This window comes from Cyclopterus lumpus, chromosome 21, assembly GCF_009769545.1.
Source record: "Cyclopterus lumpus isolate fCycLum1 chromosome 21, fCycLum1.pri, whole genome shotgun sequence".
Lineage (NCBI taxonomy): Eukaryota > Metazoa > Chordata > Actinopteri > Perciformes > Cyclopteridae > Cyclopterus > Cyclopterus lumpus.
Window position 1 is genome coordinate 2,521,087 of NC_046986.1, and position 15,821 is coordinate 2,536,907.

The window sequence follows — 15,821 nt, forward strand, 5'->3', positions numbered from 1 at the left end:
GCTGAGTGGCGGCTGCTCAGCTACTCACCGTGAAGAAGAGGTCCATGACGCGAGTGTCCAGCAGCGCCTCCCTCCAGCTCTCCGTGGGCTTCAGCGTGACGCTCTGCGTGGCCTCGAACATGGCGATGTAGTGGCGCCCCAGTGACCCACCGTCAGTTAAGGCCAACGACGGCATCGAGAGGAGGAGGAGGAGGAAGAGGAGGAGGAGGAGGAGGAGGAGGAGGAGGAGCGGCACACACACAAACACCAGCTCCTGTCACTACGTTGCCTCTCAATGGGAATCTGTGGCTTCGGCAGCAGGAACTCGCTGCTCACTCATTAATCCCGTCGGTCTTTATAAGCTTTAATTTTCTCACCCTCCCTCCCTCCCTTCCTTCCTTTCCTTCCTTTCCTTGTTCTCTGCTCTTCATCTGCCACAGAAGAGCGTCCTTCCCTCTTGTCTCCGTCTCCAATCTTCACCCTCTGACTCTCCTTCTTCTTCTCTTCCCTTTTTCCTTGTGCACTCGGATTTCTCCCCTCTGCTTCCTCACAGGATCTCTCACACACACACACACATACACACACACGCCGGCTGCAGCCAATCGAGACTCTCGATCCACTCCTCCACGCAAGAGGTCCTCGAGACTCCTTGCTGCACTGAGACACGCCCCCTCTCGCTCCTCGGCCAATCGCTTGATCTCTCCTCCCGACTGCTTCCCTGAGACCTGAACGACTCTCTTTCCTGAAACCTCCACACACACACAGGTCTGAAAATATGTTTTAAAAAATGACACTTTCATGTGATTTAAAACTCTAACTTAACCCAGACGAGCGCTCCTTAAACTTTTCCCACACACACACTTTCCTTCTTACAACTCTCACACACACACACACACACAGTCTCCTCCTTTCAAACTTTCTCTCCACCCAAAACAAGCTTCTCCACAAACCCACAACACACACTTTCTCCCCACGCAGCCACAACACTTCCTGTCCTAGCTGGAGTACACACACACACACACACACACACACACACACACACACACACACACACACACACACACACACACACACACACACACGAAGCTCGATGCCAAAACAAGTCAGCAGATTTTTTTTTTTTTTAACTGGGAAATTGACGCAAAACATCTTTTTACAATTAATTAATGTCAACGAAACAAACTTATGACATTTTAAAACTCGCTAACATTACATTTCTCATGGTCTTTTATTATATCTTTTCTTTAGCTTTCTCTTGTTTGCGGTCATGTGACTTAAAAAATATAAATAAATCTATGTTTGTGTATTGAGGAGGAGAGTAAAAGAATAACTTCCTCCTGAAGTTAAATATGACATCATTTTACAACCTTTTACATATGTATAGAATACGGTATTCTAAATAACTTCATATATTATATTGCTGTGTTTTAGCTGCTGCACTATTGCAAGTCTTAGATCTTAAATAAGTTGTTTCACTTATTTCTCCCTTTTAAATTATTATTTTTTAAACTTAAAATCACACATTAATAAACAATTATAAACCACCATTGATGTTATAATTAGTACGTTTTCTCTTTGTAATCTCAAATCAAAATAAATGTTTGCATTGATTTATTTTTTATTTCATAAAATCATAACCACAACTTGGTCTTCAGTGTTTTCTCACTTATAATTTGTATTTTTAGTTCTTTCTAAGAAGCTTTGGAAGTAAAACTTTAGTATTAACATTAACAGAATAAATAAATGGGTTAATTTTATTGTCTAGACCTTTAGAACTATAAATAATAATTACTGTGTTTCTTTGTGTCGTTTAGATTCTACTTTTTATTCTGACGCTTGTGAAAAGAAATAAAGAATAAAATCCAAAAAGGAAAATGACCGACGCCCTCTTGTTCCATTTCATCAAAGCCGAACAGCGGCAGAGGTCAGAGGTCAAGCATTCCTCTGACACCGGGACGGACACACACACACACACACACACACACACACACACACACACACACACACACACACACACACACACACACACACACACACACACACACACACACACACACACACACACACACACACACACACACACACACACACACACACACACACACACACACACACACACACACACACACACACACACACACACACACACACACACACACACACACACACACACACACACACACACACACACACACACACACACACACACACACACACGGGGACGGCCAAACGGAAACCGTGAAGCTTCACATAAACTTTAAAGTGTTCGTCCACAGCTGTTAATGTTCTGTATGCGCGTGTTTTAAAAAAAAAATTAATACACCAAATTGTTATTATTATTATTTCCCGGGGCCTCGTATTCAAGGCCACCTGTCCGTCAACGGTGGAAAACATTCGGTCAACGTGACCTCTGGAGGTTTTGTGTCCCCCCCCCCCCCCCCCCCCCCCCCCACCCAGTGTTCACTTTAAGCTCAAACACTCGGAATCTGAAGGAAACTCCAACTCGCTGAGTTGACAAGTGAATTTACAACTTCACCCGTCCTCCCCGCTCTGCTGGGGAAAAAGATATGCGTGATGCGTGTGTGTGTGATGTGTGTGTGATGTGTGTGTGATGTGTGTGTGTGCGTGCCTCCGGGGTGAGTAATGGACGCAGACTGACGAGGACATGTGGCCGTGGGGTTTGGTGGGTTTTTAAAAGACATCACCTGCTACCATCTCAACCCGTCCAGCGGGCTCCAGAATAACTAATGTGACACGTCAATTTTCCACTGGACACACACACACACGCACACACACACACACGTATAGTTCCAGGTAGTGAACCCAGGTAGTGAACCGGAGCCCAGGTAGTGAACCGGGTAGTGAGCCCAGGTAGTGAACCGGGTAGTGAGCCGGGTAGTGAGCCCAGGTAGTGAACCGGGTAGTGAACCGGGTAGTGAACCGGGTAGTGAACCGGGTAGTGAACCGGGTAGTGAACCGGGTAGTGAACCGGGTAGTGAGCCCAGGTAGTGAGCCCAGGTAGTGAACCGGGTAGTGAGCCCAGGTAGTGAACCGGGTAGTGAGCCCAGGTAGTGAACCGGGTAGTGAACCAGGTAGTGAACCGGGTAGTGAGCCCGGGTAGTGAACCAGGTAGTGAACCGGGTAGTGAGCCCAGGTAGTGAACCGGGTAGTGAACCGGGTAGTGAACCGGGTAGTGAACCGGGTAGTGAACCGGGTAGTGAACCAGGTAGTGAACCGGGTAGTGAGCCCGGGTAGTGAACCGGGTAGTGAACCGGGTAGTGAACCGGAGCCCAGACGTGGGCCGAGCCCCTTTCAGACTAAAGTGTGAATCAAGAGTTACACACATTTGGATTTGTGTCAGTGCCGCAAACGAAGGTCAACAAACGGATCGTTGAGACCTTTTGATGGTTTTGATGGTGCTGAACCACCAAAAGGTCACGAGAACCCACAAAGTCGGTCCGGTGCTCCACGAAGCGGATCGTGTTGGAGAATTAACCAACATCAAGATCTCCAGAGTCAGAGCATATCAAGTGGAAACTATGGAATGTTTCCCCCGTCATCCTGATTATTTGAGAGCGTTCAATGAATTTCTTTTGAAACATACGTTTGGATGCATTTCTGCTCCTTTCTTTGCTGTTGTTCATGTTTCATTCTCCAGTAAACGAGACCAGCAGGGTGACCCGGTGAAGTTCACATTCCCGTCTCCTCTTTCCGATCCACGCCGTCTCTAAGTGGACAATCTCAGCCATCCGAACATCTCGCGGAGGAGGAGGAGGAGGCCGCCCCCCCCGCCCTCCCCGAGCGACCTTCGTTCCCGGGGGGGTCGCGGATTAGCGAGCCTCTCCCGTATCCTCTATTCATTAACGGGCTGATCCTCCCGACTTGAGGACGGGGCGCCGTCTGCCAGCCGCCGCGCGAGGAGCGCAGCGCTATGCTAAGGGTCTAAGTGGTAGAGCCTGCTTTAAGTCTGCCCTGCAGCCTCGCCATGTGCAATAACAGGCCGGGAATACCGCCTCAGCCCCCCCCACCCCCCCTTCTACTGTTTGGCCCCCATCTGTTCAGACAGCAGTTGTCATTAATCCTCACACCACTGAATCAAATCAGGAGCGTATCGGTTACCCCGCTGCGCTCCCAGAGTGATAAGTTGTGGGTGAAGGTGGCGACTCAGACCTCAGTTTATTGCGTAATAAATCTGAACATGTCGACATGACAACTCAATAGCTGCATTAAGAGAGGAGAGGAAGAAGATCAGATAATAATATGGAGAATAATATTACTCTCAAAGGCATTTAATATGCACGTTTCATGGTGTGTTTTAGTCCCTTTGGTCTCCATATTTACTATTTAATGAGAAGTTGGCTTCAGTCAAATGTCCTTTTATGCAGAAGCACTCACTGAAAGTTCAAATGTATTAATAAAATAAACTTAAATACCAAAAGTAAAAGCACTCATTATGCAGAACGCTTAGAATAATAGGACGGAGCTCATTTTAACTACTTAAGACTGCTGGGTAACTTAATCTATAAAATATGAAGTCATAAATGTATTAGTTGACTGTCATTTTGTGTCCATTTAAGTCTGCAAAGTAACTTAAAATGTCAGATAACTATTAGTATAAAGTACGTCTGTAAAGTGTGTGTGTAAAGTGTGCATCTGTAAAGTGTGTGTGTAAAGTGTGTGTGTAAAGTGTGTGTGTGTAAAGTGTGCATCTGTAAAGTGTGCGTGTAAAGTGTGTGTGTAAAGTGTGTGTCTGTAAAGTGTGTGTGTGTAAAGTGTGTGTGTAAAGTGTGTGTCTGTAAAGTGTGTGTGTAAAGTGTGTGTGTAAAGTGTGTGTCTGTAAAGTGTGTGTCTGTAAAGTGTGTGTGTAAAGTGTGTGTCTGTAAAGTGTGTGTCTGTAAAGTGTGTGTGTAAAGTGTGTGTGTAAAGTGTGTGTGTAAAGTGTGCATCTGTAAAGTGTGTCTGTAAAGTGTGTGTGTAAAGTGTGTGTGTAAAGTGTGTGTGTAAAGTGTGCATCTGTAAAGTGTGTGTGTAAAGTGTGTGTGTAAAGTGTGTGTGTAAAGTGTGTGTGTGTAAAGTGTGTGTCTGTAAAGTGTGTGTGTAAAGTGTGTGTGTAAAGTGTGTGTGTAAAGTGTGTGTCTGTAAAGTGTGCATCTGTAAAGTGTGCGTGTAAAGTGTGCGTGTAAAGTGTGTCTGTAAAGTGTGTGTGTAAAGTGTGTGTGTAAAGTGTGTGTGTAAAGTGTGCATCTGTAAAGTGTGTGTGTAAAGTGTGCATCTGTAAAGTGTGTGTCTGTAAAGTGGGTGTGTAAAGTGTGTGTGTAAAGTGTGTGTGTAAAGTGTGCATCTGTAAAGTGTGTCTGTAAAGTGTGTGTGTAAAGTGTGTGTGTAAAGTGTGTCTGTAAAGTGTGTGTGTAAAGTGTGCATCTGTAAAGTGTGCATCTGTAAAGTGTGTGTGTAAAGTGTGTGTGTAAAGTGTGTGTCTGTAAAGTGTGTGTGTAAAGTGTGTGTGTAAAGTGTGCATCTGTAAAGTGTGCATCTGTAAAGTGTGTGTGTAAAGTGTGTGTGTAAAGTGTGTGTCTGTAAAGTGTGTGTGTAAAGTGTGTGTGTAAAGTGTGTGTGTAAAGTGTGTGTCTGTAAAGTGTGTCTGTAAAGTGTGTGTGTAAAGTGTGTGTGTAAAGTGTGTGTGTGTGTCCACGCCGTGTTTAGCCAGCGGAGGCCTCCCCGGGTCAGGGCCGACACCAACACCCGGCATCGGCTTACACGCCTCAAAGCCCGACCTTAACCCGGACCTGAACCCGGGGGCCTATAAACTGACCTGCGATCAGCTAATGAGAATACGGAGCAGCACCAGAATAACTCCCGTTGACGAGCCTCTCGCTTCTAGTCGCGTCCTCGCTGCTCTCGTCTGAAACAACCGAGTTTCAGGGAGCCGACGCTCCTCGAACGCCACGCCGACGAGAGGAAACGCAACGGAGATGTTCCTCAAACGCGTCTCAACGGGCACGGAGAGCATCCGGCTCGGAAGACGATCTGTCCGTCATCCCCGATGGCCATTTACCCCCCCCGACCCCCCCCTCGCCTGTCGGCACGACCTCGAAGGCCTGGCCGCGACCCCGAGGCCGGCGCGGAGTGACACGGTGTGGTACCGAGGTCCGCTCGGGAGAAACGCCTTTTTTTAGCTGTGTGTGTGTGTGTGTGTGTGTAAGGAGAGCCCCCCCCCCCCCGGCGTACAGCCGTGTTGTGACACTTGCAGACAGGCGGCCAACACTCATCCAGGCCTCCCAGCGGTCTTCATCAATCTGTTCTCCTTTTCAACAACGGCCCAGACGCTTGTCGGCCCCACACCCACACACACACACACACACACACACACACACACACACACACACACACACACACACACATCAAAGAAACTGATGACATTTAATGTGAAGTGGATCATAAGTGGGAAATCGCCGTTAAGGGCGTTGAACTGGCTGCATTTACAAATTGTTCATTTCGGGGTCAAATACCGTCATTCGATGTCCAGATGGGTGTTTATTTGGTGGGAGATTATATTTTCTGTAAAGCCATTTACACTCCTACAAATTAATATATAATAAAATATGTAAATATTAAAAATAAGTTTTTTTTTTTTCAATGCCACTGAATAAAATTATTGAAAGAAATTAATATGAATAATTGTTTTTAATTGTAACGTAAGGATTAAAAACAATTCATATAGTCAAACTTCTCGTTTAGGATTTTAAGTACTCCGATAGACTGATATTAGCCATTTTTATAACAATTAAATCAATAAATTATTTTTTAGATTGATGGATCAAAAGCCTTTGAGACTTTTTAAGGATTCACAGGAACTAATACCCAACAAAACTAGAGCAAATATTCCTCTATCCAAGTATTAAAAAGTTATAGTCACATGACCTCATTGTTTACGTACAACAACAAAACGAGCACAATTATCAAATGAGACTAAGAACTGAAATTTAAATATTCTGTATCCTGCTTTGACCCTCACACACACTACATTACACCATTGTGTAAACACACACACACACACACACTGAACCAAGCGTGCCAGGCATACCAAGGGGAGCCTCAACAAGCCAAGGCGGGGTGTGTGTGTGTGTGTGTGTGTGTCGTCCACCCCCCCCCCCCCACCCCCCCACACACACACACACACACACAGCTCTTTGAAAGTGATACATGGATCTGGCGGGCAGCAGAGCGCCACTCCAGATCCCCTCAGACAGGCTGAGAGGATGCCAGGCTGGACCGTGCAAACACGCCGGCTCACACACTCACACACACACACACTCACACACACTAAGTGCCTAAGTTCGCTCAACAATGCGGCCAACTGCAAAGATAATATGGACGAGTGCCTCCCACTACAAAGCAAAACTGATGGTCATAAATGCATTCCTGGGTGTCACATGCTTGTGTAGACACACACACACACACTATATATATATATATATATATATTGGGGACAATGCATACTCCTCTGCAAATAAATAAATAAATATATATATATATATATTAACACAAATCGCTTTCAAAATAAATCTTAAGACGTATTTTTATACGAGTCAAAAGTACCTTAAAAACCTTCTTCTATGTTAAGCGCCTTGTGTTTGCATTTCATGCATGAATTGTGCTCTATAAATAACATCAATTCATATTATTTTTTTTAAAAATTGACACAATACTATAATTTGGACGTCTTATTCTGCTTCTGCCGTTTAAACATTAAAAGAAAAAAGGGGGGATTATACGAGTATTAAGATTTTATTCTGTGTTTAATTACTCTGGATATCTTTTCAAACTAGAAATATTCGTCGTGTAGGCAACAGAATTGATCCAATCGTGAGTACAGACCTAGAAGTGGTTAGAGGTCACCGCCCCGACCTTTCCAGGCGCTCGGACAAAGGAAGGATATGATTGGGTGGCAGGAAGTTCCAGCAGAGCACCAGGTTGGCCAGAGCCAGGTAGCGCTGGAAGACGGACGACATCTGGGCGTTGAGGTTCTCTCTGCGGCTGAACTCCTGCAGCACCTCCATGGTCAACATGAAGATCTGACGCAGGCCGTCCTCCTGGAGGCGAAGGGTCACAACAAAGGGGGGGTCAACTGAGGGGTCAAAGCTGTGGAGGGCACGTGACACCGCGGAAGAGGAGGCGAAGGAGCAAACCTGGAACAGGCGCTTGCAGCTGCCGTGGAACTCCATGCTGAGGCCGATGCTGCTGGTCTTACTGGAGCTGGAGAACTCGTTGAGCAGCGCGGTGAGGATGGAGCAGGCCAGCGTTTGCTGCAGCGGAGAAGGGTCAGAGGTCACACAGGGGTCAGAGGGCACACGAGGAGTCGCACCGGAGGAGGACGATTACTCGTTTCGCAGCTCGTGCGTCCTCGATTCCTTTCCTCGCCGCCGGACTCGAGGCTTCGCAGCGACTGTCCGCAAACCTATCGTCACGACGACGACGACGCCTACGTCCTCGCCTCTTAGCCCCTCCCACTCGAGATGAGAGCGGAGGAGGCAAGGAGGTTTAGCAAAATGAGAAACCAGGTTCTTTTTTTTTTTACATCTCGGGCGACGATCAGACTTCCCGTGGCTCCTCTCTCTCCTTTTGAGGAATTGAGATTGGATTTGATTGTTTTCGTGTCGAGAAATGAGACGAGCGGCGGCACCAAAATCCAACTATTCCCAGCAGTGTGTGTGTGTGTGTGTGTGTGTGTGTGTGTGTCGCACTAGACAAACTACACAATGAAAAGTGCGCTGCAGCTTGAGTTGTTGGCGTGCTGTCGGTGGACAACGCAGCAGCAGCAGCAGCAGCGCGCGACGCAGACGCTGTGAAACACGAAAGACGAGCTGTGGTTTCGCTGCAGAGTGAAGCTCTGCACACAGTGTGAGATCTTTGCTTCTGTGAGGATTACTGTGAACATGTTGCGTCATCTCCAGATCGATCACCGAGCTAGATATTGATCTTCCTGGACGGTAAAAGTACACAAAAGTATTGAGACGTTATAGATCCATTATTCTACGTGTGATAAGTGATCACTTTGAATCACAGAACTATTGATTATCTTTAAACGGTCCAAGAATAGAGCTCATCCTGAAAATTATAAATGGGAAAAGAAATAGTAAATATAAAAGTAAAGAAGTACATAAAGAAATTATTGTATATATAAAATAAATGTATATAAGAAAAGAACAATTGTATCTAAAATAAAAGATTGTATTTAAAAAAAAAAAAAAATGAATAAAAGCAAATGGTATGAAAGAAGAGAAAATTAAATAAAAATAGAGTAAGAACGTTCTCTTCTTCTGACTCAGTAGAAAACAGACTGAACAGCGCCACCTAGTGGATGAAGAGGAGACTCATAACGGTGGACTTCAGTTTTTACTCTTACGCATTTGTTTTTTTTATTATTAATCTGAGAAGTGACTCAAGTTAACAAATGAATGTAGTAAAAAGCTTAATTTTGTCCTCTGAATTGCGGTGAAGTGGAAGTATAAAGTAGCAGAACATGTAAATACTCAAACTGCTGTTCTTACAACCTCATTTGAGGTACTTGTTTTATTATTTAAGTCCTTCCACCGTTGGGGCGACTGTGGGTCAGTGGTTAGCATGCCCGTCTTTCAATCAAGAGGTTGGCAGTTCAATCCCCGCCCTAGTCGATGTGTCCTTGAGCAAGACACTTAACCCTGCATTGCTCCCCGTAGCTGTGTCTACGGTGTATAATGTAAAGTGTCTTTGAGTATCTAGAAAAGCACTATATAAATTAAATGGATTATTATTATTATTATTATTATTATTAGAGATGCATCACGAGAGGTTTAGAACGTTAGGTTCTCTAGGTGTTGATGCTCTAGAACAATGGTTAGTGGACACCTGGAGGTCTCTCCACTGGTAGAGATGCATCACGAGAGGTTAAGAACGTTAGGTTCTCTAGGTGTTGATGCTCTAGAACAATGGTTAGTGGACACCTGGAGGTCTCTCCACTGGTAGAGATGCATCACGAGAGGTTAAGAACGTTAGGTTCTCTAGGTGTTGATGCTCTAGAACAATGGTTAGTGGACACCTGGAGGTCTCTCCACTGGTAGAGATGCATCACGAGAGGTTAAGAACGTTAGGTTCTCTAGGTGTTGATGCTCTAGAACAATGGTTAGTGGACACCTGGAGGTCTCTCCACTGGTAGAGATGCATCACGAGAGGTTAAGAACGTTAGGTTCTCTAGGTGTTGATGCTCTAGAACAATGGTTAGTGGACACCTGGAGGTCTCTCCACTGGTAGAGATGCATCACGAGAGGTTTAGAACGTTAGGTTCTCTAGGTGGTGATGCTCTAGAACAATGGTTAGTGGACACCTGGAGGTCTCTCCACTGGTAGAGATGCATCACGAGAGGTTAAGAACGTTAGGTTCTCTAGGTGTTGATGCTCTAGAACAATGGTTAGTGGACACCTGGAGGTCTCTCCACTGGTAGAGATGCATCACGAGAGGTTTAGAACGTTAGGTTCTCTAGGTGGTGATGCTCTAGAACAATGGTTAGTGGACACCTGGAGGTCTCTCCACTGGTAGAGATGCATCACGAGAGGTTTAGAACGTTAGGTTCTCTAGGTGATGCTCTAGAACAATGGTTAGTGGACACCTGGAGGTCTCTCCACTGGTAGAGATGCATCACGAGAGGTTAAGAACATTAGGTTCTCTAGGTGTTGATGCTCTAGAACAATGGTTAGTGGACACCTGGAGGTCTCTCCACTGGTAGAGATGCATCACGAGAGGTTAAGAACGTTAGGTTCTCTAGGTGTTGATGCTCTAGAACAATGGTTAGTGGACACCTGGAGGTCTCTCCACTGGTAGAGATGCATCACGAGAAGTTAAGAACGTTAGGTTCTCTAGGTGTTGATGCTCTAGAACAATGGTTAGTGGACACCTGGAGGTCTCTCTCCACTGGTAGAGATGCATCACAAGAGGTTAAGAACGTTAGGTTCTCTAGGTGGTGATGCTCTAGAACAATGGTTAGTGGACACCTGGAGGTCTCTCCACTGGTAGAGATGCATCACGAGAGGTTAAGAACGTTAGGTTCTCTAGGTGTTGATGCTCTAGAACAATGGTTAGTGGACACCTGGAGGTCTCTCCACTGGTAGAGATGCATCACGAGAGGTTTAGAACGTTAGGTTCTCTAGGTGGTGATGCTCTAGAACAATGGTTAGTGGACACCTGGAGGTCTCTCCACTGGTAGAGATGCATCACGAGAGGTTTAGAACGTTAGGTTCTCTAGGTGATGCTCTAGAACAATGGTTAGTGGACACCTGGAGGTCTCTCCACTGGTAGAGATGCATCACGAGAGGTTAAGAACGTTAGGTTCTCTAGGTGTTGATGCTCTAGAACAATGGTTAGTGGACACCTGGAGGTCTCTCCACTGGTAGAGATGCATCACGAGAGGTTTAGAATGTTAGGTTCTCTAGGTGGTGATGCTCTAGAACAATGGTTAGTGGACACCTGGAGGTCTCTCCACTGGTAGAGATGCATCACGAGAGGTTTAGAACGTTAGGTTCTCTAGGTGATGCTCTAGAACAATGGTTAGTGGACACCTGGAGGTCTCTCCACTGGTAGAGATGCATCACGAGAGGTTAAGAACATTAGGTTCTCTAGGTGTTGATGCTCTAGAACAATGGTTAGTGGACACCTGGAGGTCTCTCCACTGGTAGAGATGCATCACGAGAGGTTAAGAACGTTAGGTTCTCTAGGTGATGCTCTAGAACAATGGTTAGTGGACACCTGGAGGTCTCTCCACTGGTAGAGATGCATCACGAGAGGTTAAGAACGTTAGGTTCTCTAGGTGATGCTCTAGAACAATGGTTAGTGGACACCTGGAGGTCTCTCCACTGGTAGAGATGCATCACGAGAGGTTTAGAACGTTAGGTTCTCTAGGTGATGCTCTAGAACAATGGTTAGTGGACACCTGGAGGTCTCTCCACTGGTAGAGATGCATCACGAGAGGTTAAGAACATTAGGTTCTCTAGGTGTTGATGCTCTAGAACAATGGTTAGTGGACACCTGGAGGTCTCTCCACTGGTAGAGATGCATCACGAGAGGTTAAGAACGTTAGGTTCTCTAGGTGATGCTCTAGAACAATGGTTAGTGGACACCTGGAGGTCTCTCCACTGGTAGAGATGCATCACGAGAGGTTTAGAACGTTAGGTTCTCTAGGTGATGCTCTAGAACAATGGTTAGTGGACACCTGGAGGTCTCTCCACTGGTAGAGATGCATCACGAGAGGTTAAGAACGTTAGGTTCTCTAGGTGATGCTCTAGAACAATGGTTAGTGGACACCTGGAGGTCTCTCCACTGGTAGAGATGCATCACGAGAGGTTAAGAACGTTAGGTTCTCTAGGTGATGCTCTAGAACAATGGTTAGTGGACACCTGGAGGTCTCTCCACTGGTAGAGATGCATCACGAGAGGTTAAGAACGTTAGGTTCTCTAGGTGATGCTCTAGAACAATGGTTAGTGGACACCTGGAGGTCTCTCCACTGGTAGAGATGCATCACGAGAGGTTAAGAACGTTAGGTTCTCTAGGTGTTGATGCTCTAGAACAATGGTTAGTGGACACCTGGAGGTCTCTCCACTGGTAGAGATGCATCACGAGAGGTTAAGAACGTTAGGTTCTCTAGGTGTTGATGCTCTAGAACAATGGTTAGTGGACACCTGGAGGTCTCTCCACTGGTAGAGATGCATCACGAGAGGTTTAGAACGTTAGGTTCTCTAGGTGTTGATGCTCTAGAACAATGGTTAGTGGACACCTGGAGGTCTCTCACCACTGTGGTGTTTCCGCTGCTGAGGAGATGGCCGACCTCGAGGAAGACGCTTTTACAGTTGATGCTCTTGTCCACAGAACCTCTCTTCACGATGACCGCCACGGCCAGAAGGATCTGCTCACGGACGTACTTCTGCAGACTGGGAGGGAGACGGTCAGTTTATTATGGGATGGGAGTTTGCATGAGGTCGGTGTTTTACTGCAGTGGATGGAGAACCAGCACAAGTTAATGTTCTGCTGTGGACGGATTTTAAAGGGGGACGGAGAACAGCAAGAACATCAAAGTGAGAGATGTGTCTTATTGTCTGTGGCCTGGAGAAGTTAAATCTCTCCCGTTTGTTTCTTCTCAAACAGAAACAAACAACTTGTTTGTTTGTTTGTTAGTTTTTGGTAAACGTCCCTGCGTCAGCTCTCTAACTCGTCTCTTCTTCTGAAGAAGAAATAGCTAATGAGGAGCATCGGCTTCGACTTCTCGAGTATGAAAACCTGCTGATGAAACTCATTCTGGGCATTAAAGTAAAAAAAATAAACAAATAAAAATGATATAATTTTAAAAATGATATTTAATTTTCCAAGAGAAGGAACGCAGAACAAATAGGAATCGCGTTTGTTTGAGAAATCTCTAGTTTCAAGTCTTCTTCATTACAGCGTGATGTTCATTTAGTAATTTATGGTCATTTAGAGTCAAACAGACCATAAAGCAGGGGATGCGTTAGGGCGGGGCTACAAGGTGATTGACAGGTCGACACCAGAGACGTGTATTGCGTCACTACGTCGCTCCTCAGTCCTAATTTGGTAAATTATGTTCATCTGTTGCAAAGAAAAACGAACTTGAGGCTTCATAACGGGTGACGCCACGATGACCACGCCCACTTCTTATACACACACTCAGGTTGAATTAAGCCCCTCCCCTTTCTTCCTTACTTGGGTCTCTGTAAGACGTAGGTGAGGAGGAACGCCCGGAGCGACTCGATGCTGGTCTTCTCCAGCAGGATCCACTCCCGCACCACGGCCTCCATGATGGCGGTGGCTGCCTGGAACAGCACATAGTCCACCTTACTGGTCTCTGGAGAGGAGAGGAAAAGAGGGCGTGTGTTGGTTCTAGTGTGGTGGTTCTTGGTTCTAGTGTGGTGGTTCTAGTGTAGTGGTTCTAGTGTGGTGGTGCTTGGTTCTAGTGTGGTGGTTCTAGTGTGGTGGTTCTTGGTTCTAGTGTGGTGGTTCTAGTGTAGTGGTTCTAGTGTGGTGGTGCTTGGTTCTAGTGTGGTGGTTCTAGTGTGGTGGTTCTTGGTTCTAGTGTGGTGGTTATTGGTTCTAGTATGGTGGTTCTAGTGTAGTGGTTCTAGTGTAGTGGTTCTAGTGTGGTGGTTCTTGGTTCTAGTGTGGTGGTGGTTCTAGTGTAGTGGTGGTTCTAGTGTAGTGGTTCTAGTGTGGTGGTGGTTCTAGTGTAGTGGTTCTAGTTTGGTGGTTCTAGTTTGGTGGTTCTAGTGTGGTGGTTCTAGTTTGGTGGTTCTAGTTTGGTGGTTCTAGTTTGGTGGTTCTAGTGTGGTGGTTCTAGTGTGGTGGTTCTAGTGTGGTGGTTCTTGGTTCTAGTGTAGTGGTTCTAGTGTGGTAGTGGTTCTAGTGTAGTGGTTCTAGTGTAGTGGTTCTAGTTTGGTGGTTCTAGTGTGGTGGTTCTAGTGTAGTGGTTCTAGTGTGGTGGTTCTAGTGTGGTGGTTCTAGTGTGGTGGTTCTAGTGTGGTGGTGGTTCTAGTGTAGTGGTTCTAGTGTGGTGGTTCTAGTGTGGTGGTTCTTGGTTCTAGTGTAGTGGTTCTAGTGTGGTAGTGGTTCTAGTGTAGTGGTTCTAGTTTGGTGGTTCTAGTGTAGTGGTTCTAGTGTGGTGGTTCTAGTGTAGTGGTTCTAGTGTGGTGGTTCTAGTGTGGTGGTTCTAGTGTGGTGGTGGTTCTAGTGTAGTGGTTCTAGTGTGGTGGTTCTAGTGTGGTGGTTCTAGTGTGGTGGTTCTTGGTTCTAGTGTAGTGGTTCTAGTGTGGTGGTGGTTCTAGTGTAGTGGTTCTAGTGTAGTGGTTCTAGTGTAGTGGTTCTAGTGTGGTGGTTCTAGTGTAGTGGTTCTAGTATGGTGGTTCTAGTGTAGTGGTTCTAGTGTAGTGGTTCTAGTGTAGTGGTTCTAGTGTGGTGGTTCTAGTATGGTGGTTCTAGTGTGGTGGTGGTTCTAGTGTGGTGGTGGTTCTAGTGTAGTGGTTCTAGTGTAGTGGTTCTAGTATGGTGGTTCTAGTGTGGTGGTGGTTCTAGTGTGGTGGTGGTTCTAGTGTGGTGGTTCTAGTGTAGTGGTTCTAGTGTAGTGGTTCTAGTGTGGTGGTTCTAGTGTGGTGGTTCTAGTGTAGTGGTTCTAGTATGGTGGTTCTAGTGTGGTGGTGGTTCTAGTGTGGTGGTGGTTCTAGTGTAGTGGTTCTAGTGTGGTGGTTCTAGTGTGGTGGTTCTAGTGTGGTGGTTCTAGTGTGGTGGTTCTAGTATGGTGGTTCTAGTGTAGTGGTTCTAGTGTAGTGGTTCTAGTGTGGTGGTTCTAGTGTGGTGGTGGTTCTAGTGTAGTGGTTCTAGTGTGGTGGTTCTAGTGTAGTGGTTCTAGTGTGGTGGTTCTAGTGTAGTGGTTCTAGTGTGGTGGTTCTAGTGTAGTGGTTCTAGTGTAGTGGTTCTAGTGTGGTGGTTCTAGTATGGTGGTGGTTCTAGTGTGGTGGTGGTTCTAGTGTAGTGGTTCTAGTGTGGTGGTTCTAGTGTGGTGGTTCTAGTGTAGTGGTTCTAGTGTAGTGGTTCTAGTGTGGTGGTTCTAGTGTGTCGTCTGCCCTCTTTGCTGACATGGTGGATTAAATAAATCCGTAAGATAAGATGGAACTTAGAAGGTAAAAGTGCAAATCCCAAATGAACGTTGGGCAACAGAGACGCACCAATGAGAAGAGACCTCTATCGCTACGTAAGGTAACCAACGGTAACCAACAGCAGGAGGCGTGTGGCTCAGAGGCAGAAGGGAAACAACT

The 15,821-nt window shown here is 46.0% G+C and overlaps 1 protein-coding gene across 1 annotated transcript in view; it reads right to left on the bottom strand.

Annotated features, from left to right (window-relative positions):
* The window catches only part of xpo4 (exportin 4), a 39,297-nt gene that overhangs the window by 21,492 nt on the left and 1,984 nt on the right, over positions 1–15,821 (bottom strand). The window contains exons 3-7 of the mRNA XM_034561098.1: positions 13,720–13,861; positions 12,797–12,935; positions 8,169–8,285; positions 7,919–8,072; positions 29–141 (exon numbers count right to left, since the gene is read on the bottom strand). Coding sequence (XP_034416989.1) covers positions 29–141; positions 7,919–8,072; positions 8,169–8,285; positions 12,797–12,935; positions 13,720–13,861 — 665 coding nt within the window. The remainder of the gene's footprint in view (positions 1–28; positions 142–7,918; positions 8,073–8,168; positions 8,286–12,796; positions 12,936–13,719; positions 13,862–15,821) is intronic.